General features: G+C 43.2%; 2 protein-coding genes across 3 annotated transcripts in view; one reads left to right on the forward strand and one right to left on the reverse strand.

Annotated features, from left to right (window-relative positions):
• rubcn (rubicon autophagy regulator) overlaps positions 1–7,345 on the forward strand; it is a 31,260-nt gene extending 23,915 nt beyond the window's left edge. For both annotated transcript variants that reach the window (XM_080004470.1, XM_080004471.1), the window contains 4 exons: positions 373–434; positions 618–771; positions 2,222–2,315; positions 5,128–7,345. In XM_080004470.1, the coding sequence (XP_079860596.1) occupies positions 373–434; positions 618–771; positions 2,222–2,315; positions 5,128–5,264 (447 nt within the window). In that variant the 3' untranslated portion in view covers positions 5,265–7,345. The remainder of the gene's footprint in view (positions 1–372; positions 435–617; positions 772–2,221; positions 2,316–5,127) is intronic.
• A 1,413-nt stretch (positions 7,346–8,758) lies between these two features.
• LOC307227712 (5-hydroxytryptamine receptor 3A) lies at positions 8,759–17,060 on the reverse strand (the record flags this gene model as incomplete). The annotated part of the gene is made up of 9 exons (XM_079997127.1): positions 8,759–8,994; positions 9,629–9,916; positions 11,243–11,453; positions 11,636–11,796; positions 13,917–14,086; positions 15,044–15,153; positions 15,250–15,294; positions 15,672–15,821; positions 17,055–17,060. 9 exons carry the CDS (start codon positions 17,058–17,060, stop codon positions 8,759–8,761), a joined length of 1,377 nt encoding a protein of 458 aa, XP_079853253.1.
• Between the last annotated feature and the right edge of the window lie 1,760 nt (positions 17,061–18,820).

Below are 18,820 nucleotides of genomic sequence, written 5' to 3' on the forward strand. Positions count from 1 at the left end.
ATTGTGTTTTGCTGTTGTAAATTGCACATATAAAAAAGGAGGCTACATGATAAATCACTAAACTGATTATTGCATTACTGGAAGATGGAAGCTGGAAGGCCCCCAGATCGCAGAACCGTCTGAATATTTGTTCGAAAAAATGTAACGTTTTTAAAGGTTATGAGATTTTAATTAAATTCACTTATATTTTCGGAGTGTAAGTACAATGAAATTGAGTTTTGTGAACCCCCGTTTCACTGCTAATCTGGAATATATCGGTCCAAGTGAGTAATCTACAACTACGATTAAGCACAGTTGAAATTGAATGTTAATATTAATCATTAATTGATACCGAAACAATGACCAAAAAACACCATTTTCATTTCCATACAGGTATTGCGGCAGAAGTTGTTTCACATGAAAAACCTCTTCAAGACCTGTCGGCTCGCTAAAGAGTAAGAAATGTGTTGTTCTGTGTTTAGATAAGGACTTTTCCAGCAAAGTCATAAACCTGCGATGAAAACCTGCATAACTGGTGTAAATATTCTCAAGTAACAGCAGTAACAATATTCTTCTGTTACTGCTCTAGACCATCCTAAACGAAACATGTTTGCACGTCCCTGTGTGTCCCCCCTTAGGGTAAGGGACCAGTTTGACAGCCTGCCCGGTCACCTGACAGAAGACCTCCACCTCTTCTCCCTCAACGACCTCGCCGCCGTGCGCAATGGAGAACTGGCCCCGCGGCTCAAAGAGCTCCTCAAACTGGGTTCCACGCATGTAGCTGGCTGCGTGGTGAGACTAATGATACATCTTATTATTATTATTATTTTATTTTTTTTGCAGCAGCAGCCAAATGCAATTGTGTCCAGTCGGGATTTAAAACGTCAACTTATGAGAGATCTTTGTAAACACTACAAACTAACCACAAATAAACATCCAGTTTTATCTTCTTTTTGGCCACATCATGAAATCTTATCTTTGTTTGATCTATTGAAAAGGCCCTAAACAATTGTGAGAATTATTACGATAATTATTTGAGAATTTAGTAGTTCAGGACTAATAATTAAAAGTAGAAATAATAATTGAAAATCATTGGCAAAGGTAACCCTAAGCCTGCTAAATGATGATTCAGCCCGAAACTGAATTTGAGCATAATATTTACTTATTTTTATGAAATGCATTTCATATGAGATGCATTTGGTTGGTCGTTTATTATTATTATTATTATTATTATTATTATTATTATTATTATTACATGACAATTGGAACCTGACAATCCCTGAACCACGGTCATGGTTGAGATCTCGTTAGAACCAGACATCTCGTGGTTCATGTTTGATCCATATCAGTCTACATCTAGAGACACCACAGAGACACCATGAAGCAGGACTTTGTAGACTACAGGTGATAGACAGCCATCTTCTAACTTTTAGGATAAATGAATAACACGCAACAAGTGTATCAGTTTGTATTAATAACTCTGCGTGTCACCAGGACTCTGAAAACTATAATTAGCCACAGAGAGTCGTCACCATGTGATTACGTCAGCCGCTGCTGCGTTTAATGGAAACTTAGAAAATTGTAACTAGTTTGAGACGTAATAGTGATGTAAAGACGAGCGGCAGCATGAAGTGATGGTACATTCCACGGGAACTTGAAAATTGGTAATTGGTGTCGATACAAAGTGATGGTGTGGTTTACGGAAGCTCTGAAAACTATAATTCGTATCTAACCTGGACCCTCTGTATTGCTGCCTACAGCTATATTTATTATTATTATTATTATTATTATTGATTGCCTTATATGAATGTAACACTTTTGAGTTGCATGTTTTGTATGAAAGGTGCTAGCCAAATAAAGGTTATTATTTTGTGTGAGCAACATACGATATTGTGATATGAGACTAGATACCATCTGGGATTTTAGTTATGGTAACATTGTGATATAGTTAAATGTTCTCATTCAGGCTGCATTACAGTGAAGAATTGCAGTTTTCTGGACTTCATAGACTGTTGTAGCTTGGTCATAATATCCACATTACTAAGGATTGTTTCTCAGATATTTATTCTTCATATTGTTACCTTACGGAATCACTAATATTGGTCCCTAAAATATTGTCAAATTATCAATCTCAAGGTATTCATCAAAACAATATTGTGATATTTGATTTCAGCATCTCCCAGCCCGCGGATCTCTCTATCTAACCTATATAACCTCGCTATTCTGCTGTTGTGTTTCCCAGCTGTGCCAGGCCAATGGCTTTGTGTGCGAGTTCTGCGGCGATGGCAAAGACATCATCTTCCCCTTCGAGCTGAACAAGTGCCAGCGCTGTGAAGGTGAGCCCTCTCTGCTGGTGGCCGGCCTGGGGGGCCCCTGGGCCCCCTCCTCCGGTCCCTCGCTCTCCTGGAGAGACTGGAAGTTCCCCCAACCCCGTAGGCTGGCAAGGGTCCTCTCTCAAGACAGGAGGGAGGGCGAAGGAGGGGAGGAGGACGAGGAGGCGGAGGAGGAGGATGAGGATGAGGAGGAGAAGGAGGAGGAGGAGGAGGAAGTTGAGAGTGGTGATGGGATGGATGAGGATTATGAGACTGGAGGGAAGTGCAAGGGAGGAGAGGAGGCAAGGGAGGGAAATGTGGAAAGGGTAGAAGAGCACGACGAGGAAGATGAGGCGATTGGGAGGAAAGTGGAAGAGCACGGAGAATGGTCAGAGGTTGAGAGAGGAGGGGAAGGAAGTTGCGAAAGGAAGTGTGTGGAGCCAATGAAAATTGGGGATGAGCAGATGAGAACGGGGAAGGGAAAGCTACTGAGGGTTTTTCGTATGGACAAGCTGGTGAACGCTCTCTCCAGGAAAGAGCTGCGAGAAAGTCCGACCACCGACAGCGAAAGCCAAGGCAGCATGGAAAGACTGGACAAAGGAGGGAGGAAAGCGGAGTGGAGGGCGGGGTGGAAGGCGTCGGGGATCAGGAAGCTAGCGACAAGTTTGTCTAAGAGGGAGGCCAAATGCGAGGACGAGCGCGAAAAGGAATCATTCGAGAAAGACGAGAAGGAAGAGGAGGCAGACATGTCTGAAAAGGCAAATTGTGGAGCGTTGAAAGCCGGGAGGTTTTCAGGTATCAACTTACCCAAGCCCCCGAGCCTGACCTCCATTTTCTCCCGAGAGAGAAGGTTGAGAGAGGTTGAGTCCGATGGGGAGAGGGAGGGGGAGGGGGAGAGGGGGGGGGGAAGGCGAGAGGTGGACCGTCCAGAAGAGCCGGTCGTGGAAAGCCAAAAATACTGGCGTTCGCGCAAAACTCGCACAGCCCGGAGAGTGAGACGAGGCCCTACGCTCAAAGGGACGAGAAGGAGGGAGGACGAGGGGGGAGGGGAAGAGGGATCTGAGATGAGCCACAAAGATGATTGTAGTGGAGAAGATGAGGGAACCTAGACTGTGGATAGAGGAGATGAAATTCAATCATAACCCATCTCGAAAATGACAATGAGGATTTTATTTGTTCTGCGCAGTTCTGTTTTTTAATATTGAATAATGAAATAATTCACTTCATCAATTTACTACAATTTAAGTAGTTGAACGTATTAGTACAGTTTTTTACGGAAGTACAGTTTTTTGCTTGTGTTTCCAGTACCTGTGGGAGGGGGTGGGTGGTGGTGGTGGTGTCTTCACTCTCTACACTGGCTTTTTTTAAATTTTTTTGTCCAACATTGTTTACATCCAAAAGATGTGTTGGTGGCCTTCACACATAGAGATAGATCTGCACTCGTCTAGAGCTCAGCTGCTCAGCTCTTGTCGGTTGAATTTAGAATCTCACTTAACTTGGGTTTTAATCTCCCAGTTCTATTCTTGCTAACCAAGGGTTTTAAACGGTGTGGTCTTCGTTCTTTGTGTCTTTCTTTTTCTGTGGTTCTTCCTCTCTTTGGCTGTTCGTGGCTTTCTTCCATCTCTTGTAATAATCTGTTCTGTTTTCACGCTGAATTTCTGGCACTGTGGTGGTTGGTCTTGGAAACATGGTCAGACATTTTTCTTTGCAGCTGTTTTGGTGATGGACACCCAGTTGAATACATTTTGCATGTTTAGAGTGGTTGAGGCAGTGTGCTTGTTGTCCGATATTGACTTTTATCTAGAGCTGGTCTCCTTTTTCCTTGTCTTTCCTCTTCCCAGTGTGGAAGAGCTACTGGATTTGATGTCTTTAGGCTGTTTAATTTATTATTTCCGTTAGTCTTGGATTGAAAATGTAATTTTTGGGAGGATGTGCCTGCTGTTGTGTGGCCTCAGCGCCTCCACGCCATAGTTTTAATACTGTGTGCATACAGTATCTAATGTTATTTAACTTTTATCTCCCATTTTTAAATCTCTAGTGCCTTTTTAATTTGTAAGTTTCATCTTCATCTGTGTGTGAATATGAAATAAACACTTTTTTTTTTGTAAAGTCGCTTGTCATTTTGTCATTTTTCATCACCATTTCCACCATTCATTTTCTTAGTGAGACAATAAAACAAAAACACGTCTAGTCATCCGTCGGCTTCTGGCAGTGCAAAGCTGCTTTCGAGACTGTCTGAACTGGTTCCGGGTGTGGTTTCACTCGTCCCAGGCTACATGAACGCTCTTTTCACATTCCTCCTTGATGTCTGTATCCACCGGTGCTTTTATAGAGCCCTGAGCTCCTCCCTGCTTCAGGCTCTCCTGTGATTGGCTGTGCTGTCCTGACAGCCCAAGGTGTTGCTCTCAGTTGTTGTGAAAGCAGTCAGACGGGTTGGAGTTGTTGAGCACTGCCTCTTTGCGGTGGAAAGAAACATCCCTGACGTGGTTTCGTAGTCCCTCTGTTTCCTCGGTATTTAAAAAAAACAAACATAACGTAAAAAATAACATAACCTGCACTCGAAGAACGAAGCGGCAAAATGGCTTCAACTTTTCATAATTCTGCTCTCTCTGTAGTTTTACTAACTCTTGTTTCCTCTTATAGCGATACTCCAGTCTTTTTGGCAATGTTACCCAGGTTCAGTCGAGAAGGCCTACCAATTGTGTGTGTCTAGGACAGATAACAGGTTGAACGCTAGCGGTTTTAGCCTCAATACATGGACGCAGATGAGATAAGCTAGCCTAGCTCCTGTGAAGTGTCCCTTTAACCCGTGTTTTATTTGGGTTCCCCCCCCCAGAGTGCCACGCCTGCTACCACCGCCGCTGTTTCCGTCCGGGCAAGGAGTGTCCTCGCTGCCAGCGGCTTGCCGAGCGCCGGGAAAAGATGGCGCGCAAGAACATGGAGGAACAAGAGGACGAGGGCGGCGGGAGCTAGCAAGGGGCCACGACAGAATACGGGCGAGATTGTAGAAGACAACAAAACGATGCGACCATGATTGTAGTGACTGACCACGCCCCCTCACCCTCCCAGACCCCGTGACAAGAGCCTTCTTGTATAAAATGCGAATCCAAAAATGCAATCCCATATCAGATCTTCTTATCTGACCTATGTGCCGAAACGTCCCTGTCCATCCGAAAGTAAAAAGACTGTTTAAAACTTTGTAGGTCTTTCCTTTTTTCAAGTGCAGCTTGTGGCGACAGCGTTTTAGATCTCCAGGCTACTGGCTTAGCTTGAGATCAACTTCACCGCCACGCAATTTGCAACCGATTTTGCTTTTTAGCCAGAGTGAGGATCTGGGCTTTTTTCCCTCTTTTTATTTTGGTTTACTTTACTTTTTACTAAGCGTTTAGTACAGATATCTGAGTGAGTTTGCACAAATGTCTCTCAATGAAGTTTTACTTTGGCAGTGTTGAAACAATCCTATTTCACCTTGTTTGTTTTTAAGTGTTTCAACCGGACTCGCGTGCCTCTGGGACCAATGTGTTTGGAATGGTGGAGCCACTTTGGAAATTGAAATAGAGATCAGCGGGACCTGACTCCACCAGGTCTCCACGAGAAAATTAGGCACCTTGTTTGTGCTATGTTGTTTGAAGTGTGTGCGAGTTGTACTAAAATGATTTTCACTGAAAAGGAGAGTGTGCGTGTGTGTGCGCTTGTGTACAGTAACTGCTGTGCACAGATTTTGCACCAGCCTCATTGGGCACTTAACTGTTTTAAAAGTTCTGTCACTTAACCTTGTTTTGAATGAGACTAAGCTTCTGAAAGCTTCTTATTAATTTAATTTGCACTGATCTTGTCGGTAGTGAGAGAGGGGTTTTTTTTCCAGTGTTCACTGTTAAAAGACGGGGCATCAACCGTAAAATGTCATAGTTAAGTGTTGCTTTGTCATATATATATATATATATATATATATATATATATTTTCATTCGTCCAATTTTTAGCATATTGCTTTATCCAACATATCTTTGCAACTGCAATCCAGGTTCCAATCCAAATTCACTATATATGGGGGGTTAGATGAAATTGTCTTTGTTTTAAAGATGACCTATTTACAAATTTTCAAGTGTAATTATTCACCTATTTATTTTGTTTTGCTCACCATGCGACACTGCAAATCTGATTAGATTAACATTTAACAACACGCTTTCTAGGGCCAAATCCTTTCGTTTTCATAGAAAGAACAGGAATGCTCAGCTTTCAATGTGTAGAACCAGATATAGAGGACTCACATTGAAAAGAAATGTAACGCAAAAGTTCTTTGACCTTTTTTGTTGATTGCAATATAGGAATTTATATAATATGTTGGGGGGTAGTTGTGTCTGCTTGTCCTATTTGATATTCATGCAGGGAAACCTGATAGAATTCCATTTAGCTTGGCACCTGGTTTTAGACATTAAGGGTGGAACTTCTCCTCTGCCCATCATTTGCTAAATCAAAACGGTGGCTTTTACGCGATAGAACCAATGATCCGACTAATTGTATTCCAACTTCTTGCGTTCCTTCATATTTTTTAGGCCCCAGATTTTAGACCAGACCATTTTATAACCAGGTTCTGCTTTGTGGTCTCGCTCTAGACCATTTGCCGTTTTTAAGCAATAAGGTCGCTGTGCGTTAACCTTGATTGTGCACAATCTGCTCATATGCAACAGGGATGGGACTGTTACCCATTTGTACGTTCAGTTCTCATATGGCTGCTTTTTGAAAGAAAACACTGTACTTTCTGCTCTCTTCAATGAAAAGTGACCTCAGCGTGATCCGACCGAAAAGTGTAGAGGTGTGTGTGTGTGTGTGTGTGTGTGTGTGTGTGTGTGTGTGTGTGTGTGTGTGTGTGTGTGTGTGTGTGTGTGTGTGTGTGTGTGTGTGTGTGTGTGTGTGTGTGTGTGTGTGTGTGTGTGTGTGTGTGTGTGGGGTTTTAAATGCACTACAGAGAGAAATTATTGAAAAAATTGATTAATGCTATTATTATTTGTGTTGATTTGCTTTTGTTCTGTAATTTTGTTGAGAATTAAAGACTGGCCAGACTGTTGATGTTGTGTTGGACCTGTGTGCTTTTGGCGTCAAGTCATTAATGAAGCCCTTGAGTTTTGGGGGTGGAGGTGATGTCACTTTGTGTGGAAAACAATAACAAAGAACAAACTCTTCTCAACATCTTTAGTCACAAGAAAAACCTTTCTACCATTATTTTACGTTAACTCTCCCAAACTCGTGTTATGACCAGGAAATGTAAATTTAATCCAGCATGACATTGAAAATGTTTGTTTGTAAAAATTTAAAAACATAATGCTTTTAAATACCTCAAATTAAATTTTGTAATGCCAGAATGAACCCTGTTCACGTCCTCGCCTCCAAGATCACTGTAGAGGTCTAAGACTTCTCAGGACACTCTCTCTAAACTTGCTGTTTCCATTTTAAACTTGGTGAATTGACGTGGCTGAATCTTACATTGTCCCGAAAACAAAACTGTTGAAGCAGACCTATTTTATTTTTTCTTTTTTTCTTTACTGCTTTAATTGACTCTCCTGAGGTTGAACAGGTTGAGAACTAATTAACAGCTCAGATAATGAACGCAGGATGGTCACAGAACAGTTACAACACCCTCTGATGTTGCCCTGACATCGTCCACAGCTGCACATTGAGATAATATGGCCGCACATCGGAACCAATTTACTTATCAAAAGTATGGACTATTTTGCCAGGGGCAGCAAATTTGGGGTCTTTGACTTGTATTTTATTTTATCTTTAATTGGCTGATGGGTGTAGTTAATCAGTGATGTATCATGACTTGATTTTATCCATGGATGTAATTATTAATAATGTTCATAGGTATTTATAGATTGCTATTATTTACATAATTAATAAAAACCCTTTCACTTTGTAAACAGTGCATTTCTAAACGTCAACAAGTTTTCCAAAATGCAAATGCAGTACTAAAACAAATACAATAAAACGCAAACACAAATATACTTATATTTACTACTTATACACAGTCTTCAGTGTTGCTTTAGACGATTTGTGCACCCATATGCAGCACAAAAATGGCATTTCTAAGAAATATTATATACTATAAATACAAGTGCAGAATGAAGATGATATTTACATGATCTAGTTTTATGTAATTATGGTTTTAACTACAGAACAAACAAAAAATCACCAAGAGCAACCCAAACAAAATCAGGGTTCAAAATTTCACTGATATTTTGGGTCAGCCATGTGGATTTTCTCATCGGCAACAACGCAGAGGTCCAACTAGTGAGTGAAACCAGCTGGATCTGTGCATGGATGGAGCAAAATGTTCTGGGCCTGAAATTATCCACCTCTGGATTTACTGCATCAGATTTTACTACACCTGTTACGGTAGTTTTACCTGTAATTCATAATCCTCTTCAGCCCATTAGGCCCCAGTCTAGACCCTGTGCAATCGGTGGTGTCATGTCTGGCTGATCCAGATGCACCACATGCAGATTATGACCAGGGCGTAGCAGGTGATGAGCAGCAGGTAGATGCGGAACAGGAGGAAGTCCAGGATGTAGCCCACGTGGCACCACTGGTCCTGCAGCTCGCTCTCCTTCTGCAGGGAGGTGAGGTGAGCACGCAGCTCGCCCACATCCTGGCAGATCTGCCTCAGCTCCGGGACGCCGGCCAACGTCGCCGCAACAGCAGAATCTGGTGGAGACGGGAAATCCGAAATTCACTAGTTGGGGTTAGGAATGCTTGACATGTGATGGTAATGAAAAGATGTTCTCGTTCAAGTTACAAGTCAATCGCTTTTGCATACTTGGAGAAGCCGATCTCAAAGTGGTAATCTGTGATTATTATTTGTATTACACATGTGCTCCTCTATATGCTGTTTACAGTGTTGATAGCGGGGTCCACGTTTCTGGCCAAGAATGCAGAGACTGAATATTTACCAAAGAGTTCCCTCAAAGCCCTCAAACTCTCACGCAGGCCTCTTTCACCCTTGTGTGGTTTATTAGTGTATATCCCTGAAAATGTCACCATAACAAAATGTATATATCAAAGAAGTGACACATTCAATTAAGCCTAATACGAACTACTACCACTCCCCCCAAACGTCAATGCAGTCAGTGGTACAAACAACAGCGTTTTAAGGTAGACTCCTTGACCGCATCAATCATTGCTTTTATGTTTTTATGTGATCAGACGTCCTGGGTCCAAGCCTTAACAACACTATTGGCCAGCAAGAAATGTTCAATTTTACCAATTATAAATCCCATTTTTTAAATGTACTTCAACAGTGTCCCAATCAGTTCAAACATCTAACCTGTTCTCTCGTCACCGTTGCCGGTTGGCTGCTGGTCCGGTGCGCAGGCTCCTGATTGGACAACGTGGGGGCCCGGACCCCCATGCAACTGCTCGGGTCTGTCTTCAGGAAGCGGGATGGGAGGCGGGAGCTCCTCCGGCCAATGGTAGCAGATGAGGTTGCCGATGTGCTTGAGGATGACCACCTGCACCCAGCGAGGAACCTCCCGGTACTTCATGGAGCTGTGGTGAAGCACGTTGGTGATGATGACCGTCTCCAGGAGGCTGATCACCATGAGGGCCAGACACACTGAGAAGTAGATTCCTGAGACACATTTAGAAAGATATGTGGTGAAATCAGTTGTTTTTCAATTAAAAACAAAACAAAACACTCATCATGATTGATTCTATTGGTGTTACCGGTTGGAGGGCGACAAGTCCTTGAAGTTCCATTCAAAACTGCAACTTGAAGCTGCCTCTTTCAACAACCGGGCTTACCCTGGTCCTCCCTCTATGAAGGTCAAAACGTAGACTTCTTCTGAACAATAAATATGTTTGTTTATATTTCTTGGTCACTTGAAGTGGTGGGGTTATTTTTTGTCAATGTTTATCCACATCCACAGTTTACTGAGCACAACTAGCTATGCTGCTGTATTAAATTCACCGCAGGCTGCTTCTCAATTCTTATTTGTGCCCAGTGCCATCATTAGGGTTGTTAGGTTGTAAGTTTTATGAAAAGCCCCCAATTGCTCCCTCTTTGACGGTGCACTTTCTCTGTCATTCTCTTAACACCTTGGATCATCTCATTTGGATCATGATATTAAAGATAAGATAGTAATGCTAAACGGAACATGATGCTGGGATAAAATGAGTCGAATTAGGAAAAGTCTCTGCCGACTCTAACGCCTCCAAAGCATTTATTTTATTTATGAAATTGTATGAAATATTGTGTTTATATTTATTCCACCACCACAAAAAAAAACCTTTATTTATAATGATTTAATGTGACTGGACTCAAAGTTACTTATTCAGAGACTGTGTTTTCTTTACAAATCAAGACTCGATAGAATTAGTGCTGAAAAATTACAGATGTTTAAATCGAATCGCGTATTGAGAGACGCAGACAAAATCGACTGTAACTCGCTCAATTCCAGTAACAGAAACCAGTATCATGTTAAATTTCTCACGATTATAACAAACTAAATTTCATGAAAATCGGTTCGGAATTAAATTAATCTCGTGGATCTAATCATATTTTTTCATTCACTACCATGTTAAAAGGAAGAAGGTATCATGCGTGCCTCATAGTGCACTTTAATTTAACAATTAAGTATTACATGTTTTTAAAATGTATTTAAACACTGGACTTCTTGAATGTTGTTTTAATTTAAGGCCATGGGCAAACCTTCCTTGCTTTAAGTGTTTTACAGAATAAATTGAAAGCAAAGTTATTTTTGTCTCCTTTTCTTTTTTTTTCTTTTTTTTTGGCTGATCTGAAAAATGATCTGATCCGTTGCACCCCTAGTAGCTAAACATATTGTGATATAAGTCATGCGGTTTAGGAACACTGGATGCCCATGGTCATTTCAACCCTCCTGCAGGACAGTGGGTGCTGCCAGTGGGCACCAGCTTTACTCCAGACCGGACGGACCTATGATCGGTGTGCCGTTGGCCGTGCTTGGCAGCAGGTCGTTCATGATGAGCAGGAAGACTGTGTAGCCCAGGATCAGAGTCATCTTGAAGGAGGCACGGTCCACGCTATGCGGGGGCAGGTAGAAGGACAGAATGTCGATCAGCATGAGGAAGGAGCTCGGAATCAGCAGGTTGACCACGTAGAGCACTGGGCGCCGCTTGATCACCACCTAGTGAACAGGGCACAGATGTTTATCTGTTTCAGACCTACACTGGCAATAAAGGCAGATCATTTAAAGTGGTCATCCCTACGACCGTCTGTGCCCCAGACGGCCGTATGGATTCCATTTGAAGAAACATTTTGATGCAAAGAATAATTAAACAAATCACACATTCGGCCATTATCCCTCACCCAGAAGGTGATGATGTCCCACTCGTCGATGCCAAACTTGAGAATGGAGGTCTCTCCCAGTATCACCACCAGCTCCCACTCCCCACTGGCCTCCAGGTAGCGCTTGGAGTTCCCAGACATCTCCTCGAAGGTTAACGCCGGACTCACCCTCACATCCCTGACTGGGGGAGGAAGGGCAGGGGATGGGGGGAGTAGGAAAATCAAAATGTACGAGGATATTAAGGCAGAGGGAGAGAATGATATAGGGGATACACTTCATCTTTAGCAGGGGGTGGAAGAACCATCTAGTCAGAAATCAATTCTCACCTCTCTTTTTCAAAGGATCTTCATCCCCTTATACGCCCCCCCCCCCCCCCCCCCACCCCCATTCTGAGGATTTCCTTTAATATGTATTGAACTTTCAAACTTTCCCTCTTTAACTTTTTGTATTGCATTGAATGTGCATATGATGAGCCCTAGTATGAATACAAGTGGTGGAACAGGTACTAAGTCTGCAGCCATCACACTGTACAACAGCACCAGTTGTCATTTTAATATAACCACAGCAACACTATTCTCTTGCATTTAATTTCTCATTTCAGTCATTTTTGGGCTTAAAGTATCTGAAAGATAGCAACCGCAGTACGCACAGACATGGTTGAGGCCTCGTTGGAACCGGGACGTTTCAGAAATCTTCTTGTTCCATTTTGATCAATATCGATGTACATTTGGAGCAGAAATTAGTGGAAAGCTGTTTATTTAACGGATTTAAGACATTTTACGGGCGGTTGAAGAACATTCATGCGACTTTATTAGTTTGAGGAGAAGGGCACTTCATGACGTCATCATCCGAAGTTATATAAGTCCAAGCTTCATTTCTCAGAAGCCATTCGCATCCAGGGACCTGTGCCCTGTGGACTGCATAGCGTTTGCTGAGCATACACAGACAGCCTGAGCCGATGCTGGATGGAATAGAAACTCTGAAAACTGTAACTCGTGCTGCCTCTCTCATAACCCCGAAAACTATATTCGGTAACAGAAGGCGTTTTCGCACCACAAGAGTTCTAATAACCTGTGGAGGAACTGTTTCATCTTGTGTCTCCGCACTGCATGATCCAGGAACGATCGTTATTGTTAAAACACTGTTCTTGAGGGACATAATCTCTGCGTTTTTCAGGCTAAAAGCTAAAAGAAAACAGACAATGGCATTACACACATACATGGTTGAGGACTTATTAGAACCGGGACATTTCAGACATCTTGTCATTCGAGTTTGATCAATATCGATCTGCACTTGGAGCAGAAATTAGTGAAAGACCTTCATAATTTCATTGGTTTCATATTCCAAAGTTACATAAGTCAAAGCTTCGTCTCTAGGAAGTCATTCCCCTCCAGCCACTTGCGAGTACGACATTTAGACAGACAGCTTGAGCCAGTGCTGCGTCTAAAGGAAGCTTGGAAAACTGTAACTCATGCTGGGTTTTACAAAACAGCCACCCGTACGGAGCAGAGAAACAACCAGAGGTGTGAATCTTGCCTCTTTCACAGCCCTCTTCAGTTGGTAAGACGCCACTTTGTAATCGTCCATGTTCCCAACACCAGCCACGACGCGACGTAAGCAGCGGCGCGCGCGCGTTCTGTGCCTGATATTAAATGCACTTAAAGTATTTGGTTAACACCACAACCTCTTATTTCACTGTGGAGACACAGAAGTTAAACCACTTACCTTTCACTTTTTCTATGCCTTATTGTTGGCAGGTTCAAACTTAAAATAGCACCCATTCTACAAAGTGAGTATGCTTCTTCTATGGGAAATCCTCCCGGTAAAGAATATTTTCAGTTGTTAAAGATAAAGCCTCCTAAAATGTAACAAATTTACTAAAGTACAAATATCTGAAAATTCTACTTTCCTCTGGTCAAAGCTGGCCAAAGCCGGCTTTACATCGAATGCGGAAACTCATCCAATAGCGGGATCTTGCCCCCTAGCAGCCATTGGATTTAATGTGTCTAAAGGTTTTGCATCCAACGTGGATTTTATATATATACAAATATATATATATATAAATCTTATTCATGTAACTTTCAGTTTAAATTTGTTTAAACTGCAACGCTGTTTAATAGTTGCTTAGCAACGGGGGCATCCGGTCACACTGTTGGGCCAAAACATGCCGCAGAAGTGTCTTTCTTTTTGAGTGTGGAATCTGATTTTTCCATAGAAACGAACAGACTTCCACTTTATTGTTGTCGTTTATCAGATTTAGTGTAAATCCAGCTTAAGTGTATTGCTCTCTGGAACAGTTACTTGTGTGCATGTAGGAGCCGAAAGTGAAGGTGCAGTTCTGCACATCGAAGGGGAAGCTGAAGATCTTCAGGTTGCAGGCGGAGACCAGCCGCAGCATCCGGTCCCAGCGGATGTGACCCGTGTGGTTGACGTAGACGTAAGGACAAGCCTGCGAGACGTCGTCGTCCACGCTGAGATGGTCCATGGAAAAAAAAAGTTTCAAAAATAAAAATAGCTGATGAAGTGCATGGAAAGAGAAACTGTGTAAACAGTGACAGAAACAGAAAAAAACATGTAAAAATTAAAAAATTGGAAAAATAACAAAAAATATTTTTTTTAAAGAAATAAAGGAAAAAAGGGAAGGGGAAAAATAGGAAAGAAACATTGGAGAAAAGTGTGAAAAAGCATGAGCAAGTTAAATATTTTCCAGTTTTACAAAATTAATTTCAGATTACACTTCAATTACACACTAAATGATGGCAGTGAGTAAGGAGATAGCAAAGTTTGAATTTATAAACACTGTTGAGCCTGGGTTGCTCCTTAGGGCTGTTTTGGAGCTGAAACCGACCCCAAACCCAAATGTTACACACAAGTTACAACACCCTCCAGTTCTCCCTTTCAATGAAAGTACAGACTTTAGAAGAATGGTTAACTGAGTGGGTGCTGCAAGTAGAGGTGTAGGTGAAAAAATGGGAATTAGAATAAACTCTTTTAACAGAGGTGGAAAAGCCGGTTGGGAAGTAGGATTCCACCCCAGAGTTTTGAGTCACCATGTGAATTTGTTCATGAGTGTTGTAGAAAGTTCCTGTGTTGTGTGTCTGTGTGTGCGTGTGCGTGTGCGTGTGCGTGTGTGTGTGCTTAAAAAAGGATTGCGCAAAACACATTGTTTTTGTGACTGAAACAGTGTCTGAGTGGAGTGTCCTTGTACTTCTCTCTCGCTTCATGTAACTCCCAATAGAAGGTCAGTCTGGGAAACAGTACTATTAAGACAGACAAACAGACAAATTATTGGAACGCTCTGCTATGAACAGCCTCCACTGATGAGTCTTAAGAAAAGGGTACGTGTTCTTCAAGCTAAATTCCAAAACCTGATTAAACCAGCTGGATCAGTGGAAGAAAAAAAAAAAATTGTAGCATCGAGAACTCACAACTCATAGACAATGATGTCCGGAGACCAGAGCTCCTTCACGGGAAGAGAGATCCGAGCCACCCCGCTGCACTCGTCTGGGTTCCAAACCAGGAGCTCGTTGTGCCAGTACTGCAGCAGAGAAACAAGACACTGCTGAGCCTTCAGAACACATATACTTTAATGGGGCGGATTGCCTCAAATGTATGCAAAGAAACATGCACTTACTAATCTCAGCCACAGGAAGGTAGTGAGGATTTGAGTCTTCTCATTCTAGAACCAACATAAAAGCATTATAATAGGTTAGGGCTGTCAAACAATGAATTACATGCATTTAGTGTGATAAGTTAAATGTGAGAATATCAAAATGTATTTAAATTTGACTCCAAAAAAATATTTCCTAATTTATAAGCAGTGCTTTGAGTTACAGCGATGGTATGGTTAGATTATTGAGAACAGACACACAAAATAATCTTAATCAAAATATATTTAATGGAATTTAAAAATGTATTTTATTAATGCATAATTTTACAAACTTTCAGTACATATTGGAGTCTGACTGAATGCCTCCAGGTTTGAAAACATCTGTCTAAAATTTGCAAAAGAAGCATTCCTGAACTTGTCGATGTATCCGCATGAGGAGTGCTCACCACGCCCAGGACGGCGTACAGCGTGAAGGAGATGTTGGCCAGAGTCGGGTTGCTGAGATTCACCACCGGCCTGAAGGGCTTCAGCTCAAACACGGCCTGCATGGACTCGTGGCTGGGGCCGCTGTGGCCGTCATGGCAGGACAACTCCCCCTGACAGAGACACACTGAGATAGTAAATAAAGATAAGATAAGATGATACCTTATGAATCCACCTGGGGGAAGAATTCAGGCGTTCCAGTGTATGAACACACACAACCCCACAACTGCACGTCATAGAGGCAACGTTTCCATTTGTAAACATGATAAAAGTCATTGTAATCACTAATTATTTTTAATTATAATATTATTATTATACAATAATATAAACAATTGTAAATAATTAACTATTTATAATTCACTTGAACAGTGCTCTCAAACCAGCTTTAAGAACACTTAACTTACACTTGAACTCTGTATACTCCATACTGAATTAAGCCTGAAACTATAAAGACACTGGCATTTGTAATTGGAATCACAGCAACAACAACAGTGTACAGCATGTGCACGATATGCTATATACAAACGGGGAAGCCACAAGTTAACTTAAGTTAACTAAAACTTGTAAGGCTTATATCTATAAAAATAAAGATTTTCACATGCACGTCCACATGTGAGTGGGAGCGCGTTAATAGTATGACAAAGGAAAAGTACTTAATAAACTTTCATTAACAACAGAAGAATTTAACGAAAAAGTATAGGAAAACAAAGTCATTAAGGAGCATCTTAAAGTGTGAATGTGGCCGCGTTTGGACTCAAGAGATTGACCGTTGCGTTTTGGGGGAGAGAGAGTGTGAGGCGAGCCTGCCTGGCCGTTCTGCAGAAAAGAGGAATGAAACAACAGTTTCTGTCCATTGTTGTCGGTGAGTTGGAGCTTGGAAGGGAAAAGCATCCTATACACAAAGCCGGTGTTTCTCAGCTTAGTCTAGAACGCGAAGTACGCCGCTCTTTTCCTCGAGACCTCAACACTGTAGTCGGGGAAGATGTGAAAATTGTGCCCGCGAAAATGGAGGGATGCGCCGGCCTCCCTTGCTAGCTTCAGGATCCACTCCTTGGTCTGCTAGTGGTGGATCCGCACGATGAATGGCCGTGGAGGGTCATCTTGTTTTCCGCGGAGGATAGCAACTCTGTGCGCCCGGTCGACGGATGGAGGAGCGGGAAAGGCATCTGGACCAAACGCTTCTTTCAGGAATACCTCCATGAAGGTGCTTGGTTGAGAGAGATTTTTTCAGGTAAGCCTGTTATACGGATGTTGCGTTTCAATCTGTTTTCCAGATCGTCTGTCTTAAGTTTGAGGGCATCGTTTTCTTTGGAGAGGGCTGCTGATGGACTCATTGCCATTCTGACCTCCATATCGTTTAGTGACATTTCCATTTGTTGAAATGTCTGGTCTTGCCGGTCGATGGTTGTTGGTCAGCCGAGAGCTGATCAGAAAGTTTGGCTATAATGCGGTCCTCCATGGGCTTGAGAAGTTTCTCCATGTCAGCCAATGTTAGCAGCGCGTTGCTAGAAGCATGCTGTTCGTTTTAGCTAGCTTGCGAGCTTTCACCTCGATTATTTTACAAAGGTTGCTCTTCTGTATGTTGGTTTGGTTTTTTCGAAGGTTTTCCCATGTTAACCAGCCCTTCACACAAATTTTCACAAGGTAATGTGGTAATAAATCCCGTATGGTTCCAATTTAGACAGTATTTCAACAGAGCTCTCCCGGTCTGCGACCTACTCTGTCATTAGTCAAACCGGAAGCCATGCCATTCTGTCTTTGCAACGCTCCAGCCACGTTCAAGCGCCTTATGGAGAGGGTCCTAGCCGGCATCCCCCGGGACCATTGTGTCGTCTATCTGGATGACCTCCTCGCCCATGCTGCAGACTTCGAGAGCGGAGACGTTGTTCCTTGGCCATGTCGTCAGTGCGGTTGGAATTTTAACCAACCCAGCCAAGGTAGCAGTGGTGAAAAACTGGTCTGTTCCTCGCGACGTGAAAAAGCTGCGAAGCTTCCTGGGGTTGGCTTCCTACTACTGACGGTTCGTGAAGGACTTTGCCACCATTGCCAGCCCTCTACACCAGCAGACACAGAAGGGCCAAGCGTTCCAGTGGGGGGAGGACTGTTCCTGTGCCTTCACTAGACCCCTGTGCTGGCCTATCCAGACCTGCGGCAACCTTTCATCGTGGACACTGATGCTAGCGACGTGGGTCTCGGGGCAGTGCTGTCCCAGGAAGGTGAACAAGGTGAACAGGTTATCGCCTACTTCAGCCGCTCCCTCAGCCAGCCTGAGAGAAACTTCTGTGTTACCCGTGCAGTTTAGTGCAGCCTTCATGTTTGGACGCGACCTCCGCACCCCTGTGGACTTGATGTTTGGCCCTCCCCCCGAACCAGAGCTGGCTGGAGGGCCGGGCATGGACTGTTTTCACCACCTTTGGGAGCGGCTCAGGGCAGTGCATGAACTGACCAGGGGGGCTCTCGCCGGTGCTGGGTCCCGTCAGAAAAGGGCTTACGACCAGCGCGCCAAAGGGGAGGATTTTGCCCCCGGGGCACAGGTGTGGGTCTACAGCCCGGAGAGAAAGAAAGGCCTCTTCCCGAAGCTGATGAGCCACTGGGTGGGAGCCTGTACCATCCTTGAGAGACTGTCTGATCAAAAGGAACCAGGTGGTGGTTCTTCATCGCGATCAGCTTGCCCCCTACTGACCCTCGGCTCAGTCTGAGGGTGAGTGAGGTGCAGAGGGGCAGCCTCCAGTCTGTGCCTTGCCATGGGAAGCAGCTGAGGGGCCCCCTGGGCGGGCCCGGCAAAAGCATCAACTTCCCCAACACCTTAGAGACTTTGCGGTGGACACATGGGTTGCTGGACAGCTAACCCAACAGAGATTTCCCAGCATGCTTTGTTTATTGTGTTTTGGGGTTGTCTGGGAATAAATGCCGAGCACTTTGACGAATAAAGATCGCACTTGATTGTGAAGTCAAATCTCCGGCCTCTTGCTTGCTCGAAGAAGCCCTAGCTCGCTACAGTCTTATTACTAAAACATAGAATGTGGCTGTCTACTACCTGTAGTACACAAAGTCCTGCTTCACGGTGTCTCTGTGGAAGGTTCCTAGGACCGGGTCGTTTGCAAATTGGTCG

Source organism: Zeus faber, assembly GCF_960531495.2.
Source record: "Zeus faber genome assembly, chromosome: 1".
Taxonomy (NCBI): domain Eukaryota; kingdom Metazoa; phylum Chordata; class Actinopteri; order Zeiformes; family Zeidae; genus Zeus; species Zeus faber.